A 19,598-nucleotide genomic window follows, 5' to 3' on the forward strand; every position below is an offset into this window, starting at 1 on the left:
CCTGGGCTCAAGCAGTCCTCCTGCCTCAGCCTCCCTAAGTTTTGGGATCACCTGGCCCCTGATAACATTTTTTAGATATCACATAAAAACATGCAAATAGATACAAAAGTTTTTAAAGTATAGATGAGGGAAAAAGTTGGCTGTAAGTCAGGGTAGAGAGGCAGCAATATGACATCAAGTTAGTTCTGTTTTGACATGAATTGGAAAAGAGGTGAAGGGCCAAAGGTCAGACATGACCTTTCAGATCCTCCCCACCCCCACTCTAGGATACCATAGTCGGGCGGGGGGGGTCAAAACCCAGCAGGGAGTAAGTAGGGAAATACTAGACACAACCACTAAGTCCTGGGGAATCTAGAACATGGAGACTTGTTCCCTGCCTTGCAAGAGGCATTAGTGTTGGAAAATTCAGGCATCTTACTTCCACAATAACAAGCACTGACCACAGTGCTGCAGAAATGCTGGTAGAACCTAGAGAGAGGACCAGAGAGTCACCATCCCTGATTCCCCATGGCCTCTGTGTGGCTTGGCAGAAATCCCCAAGTTTGCACATGACCCCACGGGGAAGGGGGAAGATGAAGAGGTGGCACTACCCGTGACAACCAGGATGAGAGGCCTGAGCTGAAAGGGACTCTGGCCAAACTCTCCAGGAGCAGCCCCCATGCAGGGGCAACACTGAGACCCAGGACCACTCACTGTAAGAGGCTGCCCTGAAGACCAGGAGACTGAGCTATGGCTGACCTGCTGTCCACGAGAGAGCCCACAGAAAGGAAAAGGGTCATCGAGACTCCCTGCCCTGCATCCTGCCTGTGCCCAGACAGCCCCAAAGGGGAGACGAAGGAAAGTGAAAACTGGGAGAAACTGCGAAGGAGGCGGTTTTCAAGCAGGAGACTAAAAGATGAGTGCTGCAAATTGTTGACTTCATTTTGTTGCCAGCAGGAGAGGGACATGAGAGGCTGAAAAGCAAGAGCAGATAGTCACAGAAAAAAATACCATGTTTTACATTAAAAAAAAATTAGAGCATGGTATGTCTATCCCATGGAGTAATACTCCACCACAAAAGGGAACGGACTGCTGATATGCACAACCATCCAGATGAACCTCCCGAGGTCAGGCTAAGTGTGAAAAGCTGATCTCAAAAAGATACCTACTGCGTCACTTCATTGATACAACACTGGCGAAACAGAAATTAGAGGGGCAGCAAACAGATGAGCGGTTGCCTAGGATTAGGGGTACAGGAGTTGGGTGTGGCCATGATGGGGTATGAAGGGGGAGCCTTTTGGTATTGATACAATTAAATATCTTGATTATGCTAGAAAAATGCATAATGTTTGTAATCCCAGCACTTCGGGAGGCGAGGCAGGCAGATCACAAGGTCAGGAGTTCAAGACCAGCCTGACCAACATGGTGAAACCTGGTCTCTACTAAAAAATACAAAAATTAACCTGGCATGGTGGTGCATGCCTGTAATCCCAACTACTCAAGAGGCTGAGGCAGTAGAATCACTTGAACCTGGGACGCAGAGGTTGCAGTGAGCTGAGATTGCATCATTGCACTCTAGCCTGAGAGACAAGAGCAAAACTCTGTCTCAAAAAAAAAAAAAAAAATGCATAATGCTACCACTGGGAAACCTGGGTCTGGGTGAAGGGTGCATGGGGCCCTCCCTGTACATTTCATTGCAACTTCCTATGAATCTGTAATCATTTCCAAATAAAAAGTTAAAAAAAATTATTAGAAGGGATAGGGCATCAGGTCAGCAGCTTACTCTCAGATAGTTCAGGAAAAAAAATTCTTTGTATTATAGTTGTAATTTTGCTGAAAGCTTACTTTCAAACATATAAAAAGTTATTTTTGAAAAGCTTTTAAAAAATAAACAAAAAGTTTTTTTTGTAGCCATATCTGTTTTTTAAATAGTAATGGGACCATTGTTTGACTCCATAAAAACAGACGTTGTGAATTTGAATCTGCTGTTTCTCAGTTGCTCTGTCTCTGACACTGGGGGAAGGAAGACCCCATGGAGAGGAAGCACCCACCTTGCCGTCCACAAGCTCTAGTCCAATGGCATCCACTTTGGCAGTGCTGATCCCCAGGAGGACGCCATTCTGCGAGGAGGTTCGAAACTCCAGTGTGATGTTCACATCTGTCTGGACTTTGTAGCCCTCTTTGACTGTAACACACAAGGACGGCCCAAGTCAGGGTGAGCACTGCCAGGCCCAGGTTGAGCATTTGGGCTCCTGGCTAAGGGTCGGGGGACCTGGCTCGAGCTCCTCCTTTGGATCCAGCTCCATCCCCACCAGCAGATCACTCCTGCCCTCTGAGTCTCGGCTTCCACATCATGGAGCTTTTAAAGAAGATGCGTGCAGCCAGCCAGGCCAGAGCAGAGCCAGGCGTCTCCTTCTTCTGTGGCCGCAGAAGCACGTGGCCCTGCCTCACCCTGTGGACACGTCCTCCCTGCGGCAGTCTGTCCCGTGGGCTGTTGGGATTTGATCGCTGGAATCCCTTTATCATCCAAGAATAGTCCACTTTATTTTCCTGGTATCTGTGTACTTGGAGGAATCATCATTTACTGAGTATATCAGAGTCCATACTAAATTTGTTAGAGGTGGGGACTGAATGGAATGATTTTTTAATTCAGGGGATAAAAAAAAGCTGAGGAGTCACACTGGGGCTATTGGACAGAGCAGGCAGTTGTTACCATGACCAGGGCTGAAGGAAAAAGGGGAGAAGGTGATCTGCCCAGAGCATACCCGGGGCGTGCGAGGGGTACCGTGGCCACGGAGGGGGCTGCCTAGCAGGGCTGGAGCCTGAGCCCCAGGAACAGGAGACAGGAAGCGCAGAGTGAATTAGAGATGTTCTGCTGGCTTCCCCCTCTTCCCCACCCAAACTTCTGCACAGCCTCCCTGGCGCCAGCTGGTCTAGACATTTTATGCTGCTGATTTTTAATTCAAAGTCCTTTCTTAACTTGGACACTGAGTGTGCATTACAGAACCTGGGGAAAGTATAGATGAAACTAGCACCCCATGTCTGGTCTCTGTCAGGAGTCACACTGCTCCTGGCGGGAGACTTTGTCAGGCCATCCAGATAGCACAAGACCTGAGAAGGCTTTTTACGCCAAGAAATGAGGAATCAACTGGAATACTGAACTCAAGGTGGTTTTCCTGTAGCCTTGTCCAGTGGGTCCTGTCTCGTACTCTCGGATCCGCATTGCTTTAGAGTCCAGGCTCCGCCAGGGACTGCTTTCGAGAGTGCTGCTAACACATACCAAGAGCTGCGTATCCGCTTCCATCAAAGAATGTTCCCTCCTGGGCCGCTGCGTAGCACCTGTTCACCGTGAAGGTGGACACCGGGCTGTCCTTGTCCAGCTGTTTGCTGTTAACCGTCACATCCCCAATGCAGGCAGGGATGCTGTGGGTGATCTAAGCCAAATGACATGCAAGAGTAGACGGTGGTGATTCTAACGAGAAGGGCCTGGACACATTTTCCTTCCACTTCATCAGATTGGTCTCAATAAAACACATTAAAATGTTATCTTTTTTAAAAAAAACTTTAATTGCCACAATACTTCACATGAATGTCTAAGTTAGAGCTACCATTTGAGTATCTTTGCTAATAATGCTGTGGAAGTGTTTTCTATTATTTTAGTGAAATATCGTGGAAATCAAAAAATGCTGAGTTTACTAAGGTGCCAATACGCATTTGTTGGGCTTCCCTGAATTGTGCTGTGGCCATGTGGCTGCAGAAAGGGAGATGTTCTTTACCTAAGAGGCTAGAAAGACTGATCGGGTTCTGAGGGGCGGCCCTGGCACATGATCTGTGGACATGCCTGCAAAGTCAACTTCTTCACAAGCCCCAGGTTCAAACAAGGTAATTTATACATAAAGATGCCGTCAGCTATGCTCTTCTACAAAATAAGCACAACCACAACAAAGGTAAAATGTCAGTACAGAAAATGCTGCTTACATTTCCAATTTTCCTGGCCCGGTACTGGGAGGGCAGGCCTCCTAGGTAGAACAACCCCTCCACATCCAGCGTGGTTCCGTCTCCCACCACGGTCACCATGGGGGACTCTTGGCCGTCAACCGTGATGAAGCCTTTTCTTTTACCATAATCTGTCTTGACCTACAGCAAAGTGAAAACATGCACAATTTTTAAGGAATCTGAGAAAACTTTAACAGATGTATCAACTTTAACAGATGCAACATCTGTTTCTGAGAGCTGTAACAACCTGAATGCAATGCTAAAGGGTGGTTCAAATTTTTAGACAGTTGGTGATGAAAAGCGGCTGAGCCTGGCAGAAGAAAGGAGGCAGGTATGAAACTGCCTTTGCAAAAACTGTAACAGTGAAATAAATCTGACATAGAAAAATGATGACAGTAAGAGGAATCTGACATAACTGACTCTATCTTGCTTCTAACCTCATAAGCTGTCTTTGCTAATTCAACCTAGCTATGGGAGGAATTTAGCTGACAGTTTAAAACAAAGATGATAATAGTGCCTTCCGGAAATGGGAGGAATTTAGTGGATAGTTTAACTTTAAAACAAAGATGATAACGGTCCCTCCCTAAAACTGATGCCCTCCTTGCTCAGGGACCAAAATCACCTCTGCAAAATTAAGGAAATGCCACAAGGTTGGAACTGTGATGGGGCCTGAATTCTGCTAAGATACAGGCATAAACTCTAGCCAGCCATTGTTTCTTCTGCTAAGATGTAGGCATAGTTAAACCCTAACCAGTCATTGTTTTATAATTTGCCTTTTTAAACTACTTATTACTTAGGAATCATGTAGCCCATAGTCACAAACTTTATATACTTCCCCAATTGCCCCATAGATAACATTGCTATTGTAAAACCTAAGACTGGCATTTGAGATATTTTTCAGACTTTGCATTCAGTATGAACCGACTGGCGCCACCCAGAGCAGTAACCCCTACCCAGAAACTGACTCAGCACAAGAAGACAACTTCGACGCTGTATGATTTCTTCCCCAATCCAATCAATCAGCATTTGCCATTCCGTATCCCCCGGCTGCCAAACTATCCTTGTTTGCACAAGGTTTAACCCTAGTCCTTGAATTCTTGGGGAGGCAGCTTTGATAATTATCTCCTGGCAAGTTGTCTCTGCAATAATTAAACTCTCTCTTTGCTGCAAAACCTGCCATTCTTAGTGCATTTGCTTTCCTGGGCAGTGGACAAGAACAACCCAGCTGGCCGATGACAGGCACAGGTAAAGCCTGCTGCACACCAGAAAGCGCTCCAGAGTCCTGGTTATCAGAAAGCAAATGCCATGAGGCTTTACATACTCCTTGCCAAGTTGAGAATATGTCTAGTACCTTTTGTCCATCCCACCAATGTTTGCTGAGTGTCTATTTCATGTCAGGTACTAAGCAAGGCCCTGGGGGTAATTCAGAAGCAGAAAAGATCCCTGCCTTCAAGACTTGCAGTCTCTGGGGGAGACACCAGACACATACGGCGAGACAGAGATGAATGGGGATAATGTGCCTTTGAGAAATGGAGTGAACCCCAGTGATACATGGAACAAAACTCAGAAGCAGCCAGCACAAGCCTCCTGAGATCATACCGTGTGCCACTTGCCATCGCTGAGCAGTGCAGGGTGAGAGACCTTTGTTCTGCCTTTGCCAAGGTCAAACATGAAGTGGAGGCGGCCCCCATGCAGCTGGAGCACGGCGTAGTCTGCTTGGTTCTGATGAGCCATGTAGTAAATCAGGCCGCTGGAGGCGAACGTGCGGATACTTAGCTCAACCGAGAGCCTGCGAAAAACAAGCGCTCAGCGTTGAGAAAGGAAACTTTAGCTTTTCATTTTTAAAACCTCAAAGAGAGGACTCCACAATTGTTTCGGCATTTACACTGAACATCTCAGGAAAGAGGGGAATTCATTCCTTCATCCATTTACACATCCATTCATTTAACTGCCTACCTCTGTCTGCCAGACTGTTTTAGGATGAGGATAAAGCCGTGAACAAAGAGGAAGATCAGATCCCTTTGCTCATGAAGCTAATACAGAAACACATCAGAGAGTTAAAGCGGGTCCTGCAGAGGGCAACCGTTGGCTACCTTAAGTAGTCAACGTGGGTAACTCTGCAAAGCTGATATTTCAGCCGAGCTCTGAGTGACAGAAAGGGACAAGTCCCTGCAAAGTGAGGGGCTTGACGACAGTGGGCAGCAGGAAGCCCACCTGAGGCCGTGGGGGAACCAGAGCCACTGCAGGTGTGCAGGAAGGCTACGCCTGGGTGGGCCCCGTCAGAGGGACCACGGTGCCACGGGAGCACCCCGGGACAGGACGAGGGCAGATGTGGCTCCATGATAGGGAGGCGGGGCTTTGACAGTTGATTTTCAGCACAGTGGGAAGTCACAGGAGGGCTCTGAAAGGGGAAGTGGCCGAGCATTCCTTTCAGAGATCCTGTCTTAACTGCAGAACGGGTCAGGGGGTCGGGGTGAAGCAGGCCCCGTCAGGCAGCCAACAGGGAGCGGTGGGTGGCTTAGACCAGGGTGGCAGCGGGGACTCAACAGATTCAGGAAACATTCTGGAGGAAGAAGCAAGAGGATTTGCCAATGGACTGGATTTGGAGAGTGAAAACAAGTGAAATAAAAAATAACCTCTAGGCTTGGGCCTCGGGCAACCAGGTGAATGGTGATCGTGCCTGCGGCAACGGCAAAGAGCAGGAGAGCAGGACTGAGGGAGCCTGAGAATTCTGTTCAGGGTGATGAGGCCCAGGAACCTGTCCCAGTCCACACAGAGATCTTGAGTGGCCGGTGGGCCCACAAACCCTGAGTTCTAAGTGGAGGCCAGAGCTACACGGGTAGGTGCTACCGTATCTAGGTGGCATTTTAAGGTGATCAGAACATAGAAGGCCATCCTGGGAGAGCGTGTGGAAGGGCCCAGCACTCTCAGCTGGGAGACTGAGGAAGGAAGGCCGAGAGAGAGCAGGGAACCAGGAGAGTGTGCGGCTGTGACAACCAGCCAAGGAAGTCCACGGGCTGCTGTGAGCCCAGGGCAGGGGGCCCCGCACCATGTAGCTACATGGGGGTCTCGAGTAATTCTTTCAAGAGCAGCTGGGGGTGTGCGGGAGGCTGACCAGATGGCTAAACAAGGAAACAGTCCCTGAGGAAAGGGCAGCTCTTTCGAGCGCCTTGTGGGAAACAGAGCCAGGTACTGCGCATGTGTGTGTGGTGGGGGGACGTGGCGTCTCCTGGGGGTTCTGCTTTAGAAGTCAAAGTGAGAGAGGGAGTAGAGCGCAGAGGTTACAGCAGTTCCTTCTCATTTGTGGTTTTGCCTTCCAAGGTTTCACTTTTTAAGGTTTCAGTTACCTGCAGTCAACTGAGGTCTGAAAATATTAAATGAGAAGTTCTGGAAATAAACAATGTGTAAGTTTTAAATCAGGTATCACTCTGAGTAGCGTGATAAGATCGCATGCCATCCCACTCAGTCCTGCCCAGGAGGTGAATCCTGTCTGTGTCCAGCGGATCCACACCATATAAGCCATGTGCCCGTCGGTCACTTTATAGCTGTCTAGGTTCGCAGATCGACTGTGGCAGTACAGCAGGACTTGTGTTCAGGTCACCCTGATTTTACTCAATAATGCCCTCGAGGCACAAGAGGAGTGATGCTGGCATACTGTTATAATTCTTCTATTTTATTATTAGTTACTGTTAATCTCTTCCTGTGCCTAATTTATAAATTCAACTTTATCATAGATATGCATACACAGGAAAACACAGTGTATATGACGTTTAGGTACTAGCCAAGGTTTCAGGCAACCACTTGGGGGTCCTGGAACGTATCCCCCAAGGAGAAGGGGAAACTACTGTACAGGCACAGACTCTGAAGCCACAAGGCCTGGGTTTGAATCCCAGCTCTACCATTTACCAGCTGTGTGACTTTGAGCAGATGTCTCAGGCTCCCTATACCTCAATCTCCTTATATGTAAAATGGAGATAATAACAATACCTTCCTCACAGGAGAATTATGAGGAGTAAATTAGATCATCTGTGTAAAATCTCTGTGTCAACCTCCAGCACAACAGTTTGCTGCTCTTGCTGTCACTGCTGACGATGGGGTGATGGTGGCATCTGTGTGCTGGTGGGAGTGTGCACTGAGGAGTGAGGTGTGGCTGCTGTGCATGTCCTAGGAAGGAGAGGGCGAGTGGGATCCAGAGGACAAGCTGGGGCTGGCTGGGTGGGCTTTGCTAGGAACAAAGACCCTTCATCTGTGGTAGCAGAAGAAGAGATAGAGGGTCAGGAACAAAAGCAGAGGCTGGTCTTTTTGGTGGTGGACAGATGAAGGATCTCTTTCTTAATGAGGCAAGTCATCAGCTGGGGTGTGAAGAGAGGCTGTGGTGCACAGGGCTCTGAGCTGAGAGCAGCTATGAGTCGTCATGGAGAATAAAAACCATAAGCGTATTAAAACAATGCACTGGTTCTCCATATTGTTTGGAGGCTCCATCTGAGATTGATTGCTATGATATCTAGCTCAAACTAGCTAGGAAGGAGACATCCATCTCCTCATCCTGGTCTCCAGTGTGGGTTCTGGCACAGAGAAGGTGGAATGTTGACTTTTACCTGGGCTCACAGGAGTGGGAGAGACAAAGGGGTAAAGGAGTTTGCAGAGGAACACCTGTAACACTGGCCTGGAACCTACCTGGAGGATGAATTGTGATGTGGGGCTAGAGAAGAGGGGAGACGGTGGTGGGAGGGCATTAGGGCTAGTAGCTTAGAGGTCTCCAGACAACTGACAAACTGCAGGAGTGGGGAGGCACAGAGTGGAAATGAGAAGAAAGGGGTTGTCTAATAGGAGGCTTTTAAAGTCGAGACTGTGAGAGGGATGGATACCTGTGAAGAAGTCAAGGGTACGACCATGGGAGAGGCTGGATGAGGAGGGAGTAGGGAAGAGCTTTCACAGATCACAGTTTGAGCACGGAAAGGTCAGGGGTTAGGCAGCTGCTGAATTCACAAAGAGTGACGGCAGGAGCTGCAGAAGACAGACAGGAGCCCAGGTCTAAGGGGTATGACAGGGTGGCACTCACAGCCAATGACAACAAGACAGGCAGGGCATGGCAGAGTCTGCAGGCAAGCCTGGCAGGTGAGCTGGAGGACCGCAGGAGGAGAGAGGATCAACATGGAGTCCAGGAGCCCCAAGCTCCACGCCTTGAGCTTTTCCCTTGGCAGAAGGGTCTCAGGGACAGGCAGGTATGAGGGCCAGAAGGCGCAGAGAGGGGTGGGTGTGGCACCCAGGACCTTGGCCACCACAGTGTAAGAGTTTGAGTAGACAAAGACATCAGACTAGGGAATGCTTAAAGTGGAATGGGGTTGAAAGTCCAAACAGTAATAGACCCAGGAGACTTGATTTAGATGCCCATATGCTTAACTTACGTGCACACAGAGAGGGGAAACCAGCCACCCTCCAGAAGGGGAAAGGCAGAAACCACAGACTCCCCAGCGAACCACCATGAAAGCATTGTGATTTGCACCAACGCCGAATTCCTATCTCTTTGCCTTCTCTTTGCCATTTGGTTGCAAGTCAAGCAGTACACCATAAAACAGAAGCAGCTTCTTTTGGAAAAGACTCTGTGGCTGGAGAACAGCCCATCCATCCAGCAATGAGACGCCGCATAAGGACGTTAGAAAGATACCTACCTCTTTCTGACAGCCGACTGATTAAAAGGCAACAGAAAATGGCTGTTTTGTGAGAGACCAAATTGGTGGGCGCCGGGAACGTACTCCAGTGCTGCATCCACCACACACTGTTCCTGGAAGAGACACACAGGAACACTCAGCCGCCAGCCGCAGCCGGAACCCCACTGACCCACGTGTGTTCTGCCATGAAGAGCCATCTCCGAAGCAATCCCATCAGAACAGCAACAACCACCAATGCTTGTTGGCGCTCACTCCATCTTCTGTTTAAATGATGCACTTGCCGGCCCTTTATCCCCCTGAAGAAGGCACTTAGAGCTTCTGTCTTTCACCTTAATCCCACTCAACTTCATATGGACACTGAAGTTCATACGGACACTGAAATCTCTCCTATGAATTTTCATCAGGCTTAAGGGGCAAAGGCCTTGCTGTCTTCCTAGGCCCCTGTTATGACCTGAGGCTCTGGGAATGGCCCTGAGGATGCAGCCGCCGAGATCAGCTGCAGTCCAGCACTGGAAAACTGGAGGTGCCCACAGGTGACATGCTTTGCAGGGCCTCAGAGTGTAAACCTGTGAACCTAGGTCCACATTGACAGGGCAAGGTGCAGACAAGAGGAACCAGGTGGGAAGGGCCCCTGAACCCCCATGCAACCATCTGCAGGCTGCCCTGACACTGCCCAAGTCACGGGGGTCCCAGCTGCTGTTTTCTGACTCAGCCTAGGCAGATGCTGCCAAGAAAACTGCCCTGAATGCAAAGCCTGGCCCTGCTCAGAAGGTCCTGCTCTCGAATGCTTCTGCCATCTTCTAAATTATTAGAGCGCACACTTTACACCAGGGCAACAGAGAAAGCAGAAGGGGGAGAAAATGAAAAATAACAATGGCTGCCATTCAAACTATTTGGTCAGAACTGGCTTTTCCTAAATGAATGGAATCTTTTTTTTTTTTTAAAGCAACAAATATGTGCACGATGGCTTTACATGAAGTACTTATTTTCATGCTTTCCCGGCTAAATGTAAATTGATCATGAGTCCTGATAGAAGCTCTGCCAGAAGCATATTCTACGTCAGCCTGATGCGCGGCCTGGGTGTTGGGGCCAACAATCCATGAATTAGGCTGTGACATCCGAGTTGCGTGGGGCACGCTTTCCCACCCTGTCCCCGCTCTGATTTTTAGCACAGCTCCAGCTCCAGCCCCAGCTCCAGGTTTCAGAGCACCTTTACAGCAAGGCCCCATTTTAACTCCCTCTGTCCTGGGTCCTCCTTTGCTGACTGGACCTGACTGATAGTAAAGGAAGCCGCTCCTACTGGAAAAGCCCGGGGCTCTGGCAAGAGCTCGCTGTCCTCTGCATCGGGAGCTGGCTTAGGCCTTTCTGACAGCCAGCAGGTGTCCAAGTCAACTTGCTCATGGCCAACTGCACTGTTGAAATCCAAAAGTCTAGGTAGAAACAAGAGAGTGTTTTCAAAATTAGGCTATCACAAACCAGTCCATGAACTCAAGTCATCTGATAACTGTACAATGAAAATCAATTAAAAACCATGTATATGTTTCTCTTAGAGTAACCAAAGTGCCAATCCTTCACTGTGACTCAGGGTCCAGACATGCTGTCTTAGATATGTCTTGTCTGATGCTTCTGCTTGCAGTGGCACCCAGCCTAGTGTATCCCCATGTTAGACCCTGGCCATTCCTGAGCATCCCCCAGGTCGGCTCTGATGCTGTCACCTCCTCCTGCAGCCTTGACTGGATTGCTGCAGGGACACGTTTTTGTCTCTAGTTCTCAAGCGCTGCACGGTGACCTCCATGAAACACTGACTTCTCGTTTACATGCTTCCCCTCGCCAGGAGGTCATGGGTTACGCTTGTCACATGCACCATCACTCTGCAGCTCCTGTGCTGTGTCCTGTGTCCACACAGGTCCCCCTGGCCCTTTCCCAGGCACAGCTGGGAACTTCACAGAAACGTTTCTGCTCTACTGAGTTCACAACCCCATGACTTTCAGGAGCATGAAGATACCTCATGAATGAATGAGTGAACAGACAACTAGCAGAATAAACATAAACCTGTACAAAAATCTAAACCAGAGCTCTGACATTATGATTGTATTGAAACCCAACACTAGGTTTTACTCTTGAAAATTCCAGGGAGTCCTAAGAGGTAATTTCACAGAGAAGAAGACACTGTGACCATGAAAGATCCAAGTCCTTGTTCAAGGTCACTAGGCACATCAGTGACCCAGCCAGGAGGGAGATTCAATTCTCCTGGGCAGATGCTGGTCCCAGAGCACAGCTTGTCTCCCATCAGCACCCTGTCCAGAGGCAGAGGGGAGCAAGGAGGAATGAACTGCTCATGGGCACATGTCAGTTCTTTTCCTCATCATGACTCCACACAGGGAATGGAGGCTTCCAGTTCTTAATTATACAGTGATTGTTTTAGGAGAAGCCATTAACAACCTGAAGCTGCTAGTAGTCCCGTAGTCAACAGCTCCTTCAAAGCAACGCTCTCAAGACAGCAAGAGACTTACATCACAAAATCCCTACGTTCCTCCAAATGCATGTCAAAAACATATTTAAATCCCAGCTCTTTATGGACAGTCACAGAGAGCTAATGCTCAGCGATGGTTTTTAAAGTATGATGACCAGATCTATCTAACATTCTAATTCACTAAAATCCATTTGGGGGGCCTTTCATGATAGAATAATGGGGTTCACTCATTATTCAGGAACTTGCAAAATTTTCTATCTTAAACAGTAAAATTAGATTTCAGATTAATGTTAGCACTCACCATGAAAGATCAGAAAGTGCAAGAACATGCAGAGAGCAGGTACACTTACCCCAAATTAAAGATCAGGTCTTTGATACAGCCATGGAACGATCTTCTCATTGTGAGCAGTGATGTCCCCTCTCCCTCTGGAACTCCCCCGACGTACAGATTGGACATATTTATCGTCCTGCTTTCTACTAATGGGCCCAACTTCATTTCCACAGGATTGTTCTCATCCAACTGGACAGTGATAATTCTAAAAGTCCAACAGAGAAAATAAATGAAAAGCTTTAAACATAATGAAATAATAATTCCCACAAGTTCTCACTGAAAATAAACGTTCCCTAAAGGTATATTTTAACAAGATGCTGTCTGTGAATAAAAAGGTGAATCTTGAAAATTAAAACTCAAATTGAACATTTTTCAGAAATGAATGGAATGTTATTAAATATCCATTGAATGAGACTGCTTTTGGGAGAGGTTTTCTTTTTCTTTTTTTTTTTTTAACCTCTTTACCTATGATGAAAATGCCCAGTGTGCTTTTAAAGCTTTCAGTCTACAGTTTTGGAGGGAAATATACAGGAATGTTGATATAATGCTATTTACTATTGATATAATACTATTTACTAATAGTGTAGTACTATTTGCCACAGAATCAATCCAGTGTAAAGACAATTTATGCTGGGCCCCAGTAAACAGCAGAGTTAAAGTTGTTTAATTATAAAAATTCTACAAGTATCTTATTACAAAGCAGATGAAACTGGTTCCCAGGAAGCAATCCTAGCAAGGTTCTAGAATTATCTGGATGCCGATGACCCCAGTCATCTAGCCACCCAGGGCACCACCACAAGGTTCCTTCCACATTCCCTCTAAGCTCACCACACCCTTATTACACACTGCCTTGCCGCGTACAACTACCTCCGATTCCTGACCAAGGAGATGGAATGTGCTTGTCCGTCGCTGCATGTACCCGTGGGAGCGTGCAGGAGAGCTTTCCTCAGGCCTGTGCCATCCCCAGGATTGACATGTACCTCAATGTTGCCTCCAATCAGCATGACGGAAAAGAAGGGCTGGGGAGGTGGCATAGAGAATTTCCCGACAAAACACATTACTATATGATTTAGAAAACTTTCGTCTTATGAAGATAATGTGAGAAGATTAACATCAAGTGAGTAGAGCAATTCCTTAAGAATCTCATCAGCTGTCACAATGTTAAATTTTGTATGTTACTTTCTAATCTCTGTTCATATAATTTATATTCCACATTATGCTATTATCACTGAAGATGTCAAAGATTTCCATTTCTGCATTGCCTCATACTTATTGTTTATTGCTACATTAGATACCAACAAGTAGGTATATTGTAATTTGTCTTTTTATCCATGAAACTTAAAGCAGTTTCCAACTTTTTATTACCACACATATGAATATTTAATTGTTTTGCCTGTGATGTTGTTTCTAACATTATGAAAAGTAGAATTAAACATTTGAAGGATGTGAAAATATTTAAAGCTTTTAATTTTTTTTAGACATTGATAAAAGGTAGTTTATACACCAGAAGGATTGGAATGTGAGCGTCTCACAACACTCTTGCTAGCAATGGCTAATATCATTCCTTTTTGCTGACTTAGTAAGCACACTTTGATTTGAAAGTAACCTTATTAAGACTAATGGAGAAAAAGTTTGGCAGTTCCTCAAAAAGTTAAACATAGAATTACCATATAACCAGTGATTCCACTCCCAAATACATACACAGAAGAACTGAAGACAGGGACTCAAACAAATGCTTATCCACCTATGTTCATAGCAGCATTTATTCATAACAGCTAAAAGGGAGAAATGCCCCAAAGTTTATCCATGAAGTAACTGATGAACAAACTGTGGTATGTACATACAGTGGAATGTCACTCAGCTGTAAAAAGGAATGAAGCACTGATCCATGCTGCAATGGGGATGAACTTCAAAGAAATGCTAAGTGAAAGATGCAAGACCCAATATGATTCCATTTGTACGAAATATTCAGAATGGGTAAATCCATCTATAGAGACGGAAAGCAAATTGGTGGTTGCCAGGGGTGGGGAGAGAGGAGAATGGGGAGTGACTAATTAATGGCACAGGCTTTTATTTTGAGTGATGAAAATGTTTGCAATCAGATAGAAAGGTGGCCTCGTAACATTGTGCACGCACTAAATGCTGCTGAATTGTTCACTTTGAAATGGTTGATTTGAGGTTATATAAATTTCAGCTCAATTAAAAAAAAAGAGAGAGAGAGATCAATGGATCTCATCAACCAGTCTTAGTCACTGTTAGCCCTTCCCCAAGTATATCATGACATGTTTGGGTTCTGCAAACTGGTGTTCCAGTCCTGACTCTGACTCATACCAGCGGTGTGACCTTGAGCAGGTTTGCCAGGCTCTCTGAACACATTTCTTCCTCAGCAAAATGTAGCAGCATTCCCCTTGCAGCAAGGTTGTGATAATTACACAGCAATGTCTGTAAAGTACCTTGCAGAGTACAAGATGGCATTCTATAGATTTTAGCTGCATGAACTCAACTTGATTAAGACAGTGTGCTAACATTCCGTAAAGTCTCTTCAAATCATGTGATAGACACAAATTTGAGCAGAGGATGGGGGAAATATCACCCATGCTCTTGAAATGGAATATAAATAAGAAAAATGGTTGTCATTTCTCTTCTGTCCCCCTGTTAGTTTACTGTGCTTATTACAGGCCACATTTCTCTTGCTGCTCCTTCCAATCCTATAATAGATAAAGAAAATCTTGCTTCATCCAGCAGTAGACTGAAGACGTCAACAGGATTTAAGGACTGCTGTTTTAGCCTTGGAATGAAGAGAAATGACCACAACATGGGGAAGAAAACTCAGTATATGCTTTCTGAATGAGTTTTTAGAAAATTAGAGGTAGACAGCAAATAACTTTTTCCTCAGTCACTAGACAAGGAAGATGGATTACGTAATATAAGAAATCATTGATTCATAAGGGGACGACATTCACCAATAATAACTTTTACTTTTTGAAAATGCACATCCATAAACAACCAGGAACACAGCGACAATAAATGTTTATGAGTCCGTCATTTTCCATTCACTGTTTCCCGAAGTCGTTTCCTGAGATTGGGGCTCAGGAGCACCTACTCACCACGTGTGACTCCCCACGATCACCCTGCTTCTCTGCATCCCCACCGAGGGCAGCCAGGATGATGCCACTGCTGTTCTTGGTGGCAAATGTTACCAGCCATTCCGATTCTGGTGACAAAGACTTGGGTGGCAATTCAATGTAGCCGCCTTTCAAGAAGCTAACACTCCGGATGGGCTGGTCACAGAGGAGATGAAACAGCTCGGTGAGTTCCCAGCTGCGGCCAAACCTGCCGTGGGGAGGACACGACTGGTCTCCCCATCATCTCTTTCCTATCCCCACTGGTTTGTTGCGTTAGGATGTTGATAAATCAAGGAACACTTAAGGAAACTCATGTGAATATTAATAACAATGTTTCCTACCTCCAGTAAGCAGCCTTTTCTCACTCCGTAGGAATTTCTGAGTAAGTCAAAGGTTGATCTGGATATTTCCAGGTTCTTGATGCACCCCACAAAGCTTTTGGTGGTGACACCCCTCCTGTAGGGAAGGGCATGAGAACAACCACAAAATTTGGATTTTTAAATTCCATTTTTGAACGAAGGACTACAAAGCCACTGGGCAAGGCGCAGTGACTCATGCCTGTAATCCCAGCACTTTGGGAGGCTGAGGTGGGAGGATCACCTGAGCCCATGAGTCTGAGACAAGTCTGGGCAACATAGTGAGACCCTGTCTCTACAAAAAATAAAAAATTAGCCAGTCATGGTAGCATGCACTTGTAGTCCCAGAGACCGAGGCAGGAGGATTGCTTGAGCCCAGGAGTTGGAGGCTGCAAGGAGCCATGATTGTTCCACTGCACTCCAGCCTGGGTGACAGAGCAAGGTCCTGCCCCCCAAAAAAAGAAAAAGGAAAAAAAAAACCCTATACTTCTGGAAAACCTGTTTCCATGTGCTACTCTGCAGAAATCTCTTGGCCTCCCTCTAAGAACAATATTGATAGTGAGAACTTCAGATCAAACAAGTACTCTCCTACTCTCCTCAGGACTAGAGAAAGGGATCAAACTTAGTGAGTTTGGCTACTTGGATGGCTACCTACAGAAAACACAGGCCAATTATAAGAAAGACAGTGCACAGTGCATTGCAGCACACCAATTATAATCCAGTCTCCATGTAGAGCAGCAAGTTTGCTTCCCATGGGGACCGGTGCAGGTAATGCATTTCCCAGGATCTGACTGCTAAAAAAGGAAGTCATTGGCTGTTGTTTACGTTGCATATCCATGAACTTTGTCCTAAAGGAAGTAACTGCAAGTGGTAAAGTCTGGGACTATCCGAAACTCTATTTCTCAATGTTCAAGTCAATATCATGTTTTTCTTACCAGAAGTCTCCACACTCCCGGCTAAGGTCAGGCTATAATGTAGTCCAGCTCTCATTTCCAAATTATGGAGACCACTGAACATCTCCCAGCTGCACTCTTCTGTAATAGCTCTTCACAGGATAGCTTTGCAATAACATGGTTTCCTGTTACAGTCATTTTTCTTTCTCATGTTGAACAGTGAGCTATGGACTGTTAAGCAACTACATGATTTTGGACAAATTTCAACCTTTCTGGATCTCAAGTTCTTTTCAGGTAAATAAGGAGGCTGGCTTTGATGACACCTAAGTCCCTTCTACTGAGAACATCTGTGATATGGGCTTCTATCCTTTCCTGCATTGTCTACACTGGGCCATCTGGGCAAAGTCCAGATGTACTAGGACATAGCTGAGGCTACAGGAACACCCCAGTCCTGGTCCCAGCATGACAGGGCATGAATCTGGGATGGGATCTGGAGACAGCTTCCAGTCCTGGCTCTGTCTTGGCAGGGAGGTAAGACTTAGCAAGTGACAAACTCCACTGAGGTTTAAATGGATTCAATTCTAAGATCAGGAGGTGGCTGTGGTTCCAAACTATGTTCTTTGGGACTTTCCAAGATTCCTGGCAAAGAGAAGAGGCACAGTGGAGAAGTGGCTCTCTCTACAAAAGGCTGCTCATCATAGCAACTGAATGGCTGCAGTTCTGTGCCATATAAGAGGATTCTACACAAGAACCTGACCTAAAGACATTGTAGCACTGCTACCAGTGGACATTTGCTAACCACTACGCTGAATGGCCCAGTTTGGACATTTAATGACCCCACTCCCGGCAAGCCGTCTTACCTTAACTATTGGACTTTCATAAGTGTCTTTTTTTAATGGTGTGAAAGAACCTTAGAGTTTAATTACAAACCAAAATTACAAAACTGAGGACAATGAACCAGCCACACAAAGTTTCTGTAAATCATTAAAGTCATAAAGCAAGTATGACAGCAAGTGGGGTCTCCAAATATTGCATGGTAACAGGATTTAGATGTTCTAAAGGCAATACATATAAAATCACTGATTTTTCTGCAGAAGGTCTGCTTTACTTCTCAAGTCACACGGCATAGAGTACTTTGAATAAATAAAAGCAGATTACAGGTTCAACCGTGTTCCAAAAGATATGGCAGTCTTAATCCTCCTTATGTGTGATTGTGACCATCATTTGGAAAAAGGGTCTTTGCAGAGGTCATCGAGTTAGGATGAGGTCATTAGGGGAAGTCCTTATCCAATGTGACTGTTGTCCTTATAAAAAGGGGGAATGTGGACACAGGACACAGGCCAAGGAATCCCTGAAGCGACCGGAAGCTAGGAGCATGGGACAGATTCCCTCTCACGGCCCTCAAAAGGAAGCAAGCCCTGCCAACACCTTGTTTTTGGACTTGTAGTCTCTAGAACCGGGAAATAATAAATTTCTGCTGTTTAAGCCACCTGGTTTGTGACACAATCCATTCGCAGCCCTAGCAAGCTAATACGGTTGGAAATCAGGGACGTGAAAATTCTGCAGTTTAATATCATACCTTACAACTCTTGACCTTGGCAATCCACCCACATGAATGGGATCCTTGTCTAGACGGTTGAGGTCGGAAGATGCTCCCGGAGTCTCGCCCTGCTTGGTTTCTTTATTACTGGTGTTAAAGGCATCGTTAACTGCTAGGACTCCTAAAAGGAGAGCACAGACAAGAGATAAGAAAAGGGAAATCCCTTTCCATGTTAAGGTAAAATGCAAACTTCTGGCAACAAAGTTCATTTACAAAGGCATATTCTTCTAGATTCTATGAATTTGATCAGCTAACGTTCTTGGTTATTGAAGGACAAGTGAAAATCCTCTCTACCAAAGTCAATACCCATTGCTAAATGAGAGCAGTATGTGTGTGGAAGAAAATAGAATGGATTTGATTCTTGATTCCAATTTAGCATTTAATGTTAAATAACACACTTGGAAATCACAGGCAAATACAAGTATAACACTCCTCCAGCAAAATGTGAATCCTGTTGCTTAGTATTCCAAAGACAACACTGGCTTTCAAGTAGACTATCATCCAATACCCAGGAGACTACTGTGGAATAAAGATTGCTGATTTTGACAAGATTTCTATTCTTACGAGGGTGACCGACATCTGGTGAGTCCATCTGTCTCTACCTTGCTTCCGGTTTCGCTGGAAGGCAATTTTGTACCAGGTTCCATTGTTATAACGTCTGTCTGTCAAAAGGGTAAGTGGTCCTGAACCCAGGTCAGTTGTAACCTTCACTCTGCCATGGAACAGCTCGATGGATAAAAAGTCTCTCTGTAAAGAAGAGAACACAGTTCCCCAGGTTATAGCTTTATCCCAAGTTTCCCTTTCCCTTCCAGTCAGGGATGGCCGAAACCTTCTAAAGTCAAACTGAGAAAACTGGATCTGGCCCCACAGCCAGAGGTCCATCGGCTATGAAACCAAAAATGCCCACGAAGGCTTTCTAGAACACTACACTAATATAAACGAAACACCATCTGTTGTTACCAAAATCTACAATTCAGTAAGAGAAATGGAATCTCCTTGTATCTTTTTCATTCAGACTGACAAGGGGCGAGTTCTAAAAAATAAAACCAAAAGATTGAAAGACAGAAATCACCAGCACATGAGATGCAAACAAGAACATGATATTCCCATGGATGGAATTCAAACAATGTCACTGTGGTCACAGTGAACCCAGAACAAGACATATGATTTAAG

General features: G+C 45.8%; 1 protein-coding gene across 2 annotated transcripts in view; it reads right to left on the reverse strand.

The window, feature by feature from the left end:
* LAMA1 (laminin subunit alpha 1) overlaps positions 1-19,598 on the reverse strand; it is a 176,895-nt gene that overhangs the window by 3,410 nt on the left and 153,887 nt on the right. Inside the window, exons 39-50 of one of the 2 annotated variants that reach the window (XM_033178300.1) lie at positions 19,028-19,172; positions 18,405-18,546; positions 15,918-16,032; positions 15,559-15,732; positions 13,319-13,470; positions 12,471-12,656; positions 10,918-11,077; positions 9,648-9,760; positions 5,575-5,764; positions 3,958-4,116; positions 3,260-3,413; positions 2,031-2,164 (exon numbers count right to left, since the gene is read on the reverse strand). In XM_033178300.1, coding sequence (XP_033034191.1) covers positions 2,031-2,164; positions 3,260-3,413; positions 3,958-4,116; positions 5,575-5,764; positions 9,648-9,760; positions 10,918-11,077; positions 12,471-12,656; positions 13,319-13,470; positions 15,559-15,732; positions 15,918-16,032; positions 18,405-18,546; positions 19,028-19,172 — 1,824 coding nt within the window. The remainder of the gene's footprint in view (positions 1-2,030; positions 2,165-3,259; positions 3,414-3,957; positions 4,117-5,574; positions 5,765-9,647; positions 9,761-10,917; positions 11,078-12,470; positions 12,657-13,318; positions 13,471-15,558; positions 15,733-15,917; positions 16,033-18,404; positions 18,547-19,027; positions 19,173-19,598) is intronic. The other variant, XM_033178301.1, reaches the window with a different exon arrangement.

The sequence above is a fragment of the Trachypithecus francoisi genome, unplaced genomic scaffold, assembly GCF_009764315.1.
Source record: "Trachypithecus francoisi isolate TF-2019V2 unplaced genomic scaffold, Tfra_2.0 Lachesis_group19, whole genome shotgun sequence".
In the NCBI taxonomy this organism is placed as follows: domain Eukaryota; kingdom Metazoa; phylum Chordata; class Mammalia; order Primates; family Cercopithecidae; genus Trachypithecus; species Trachypithecus francoisi.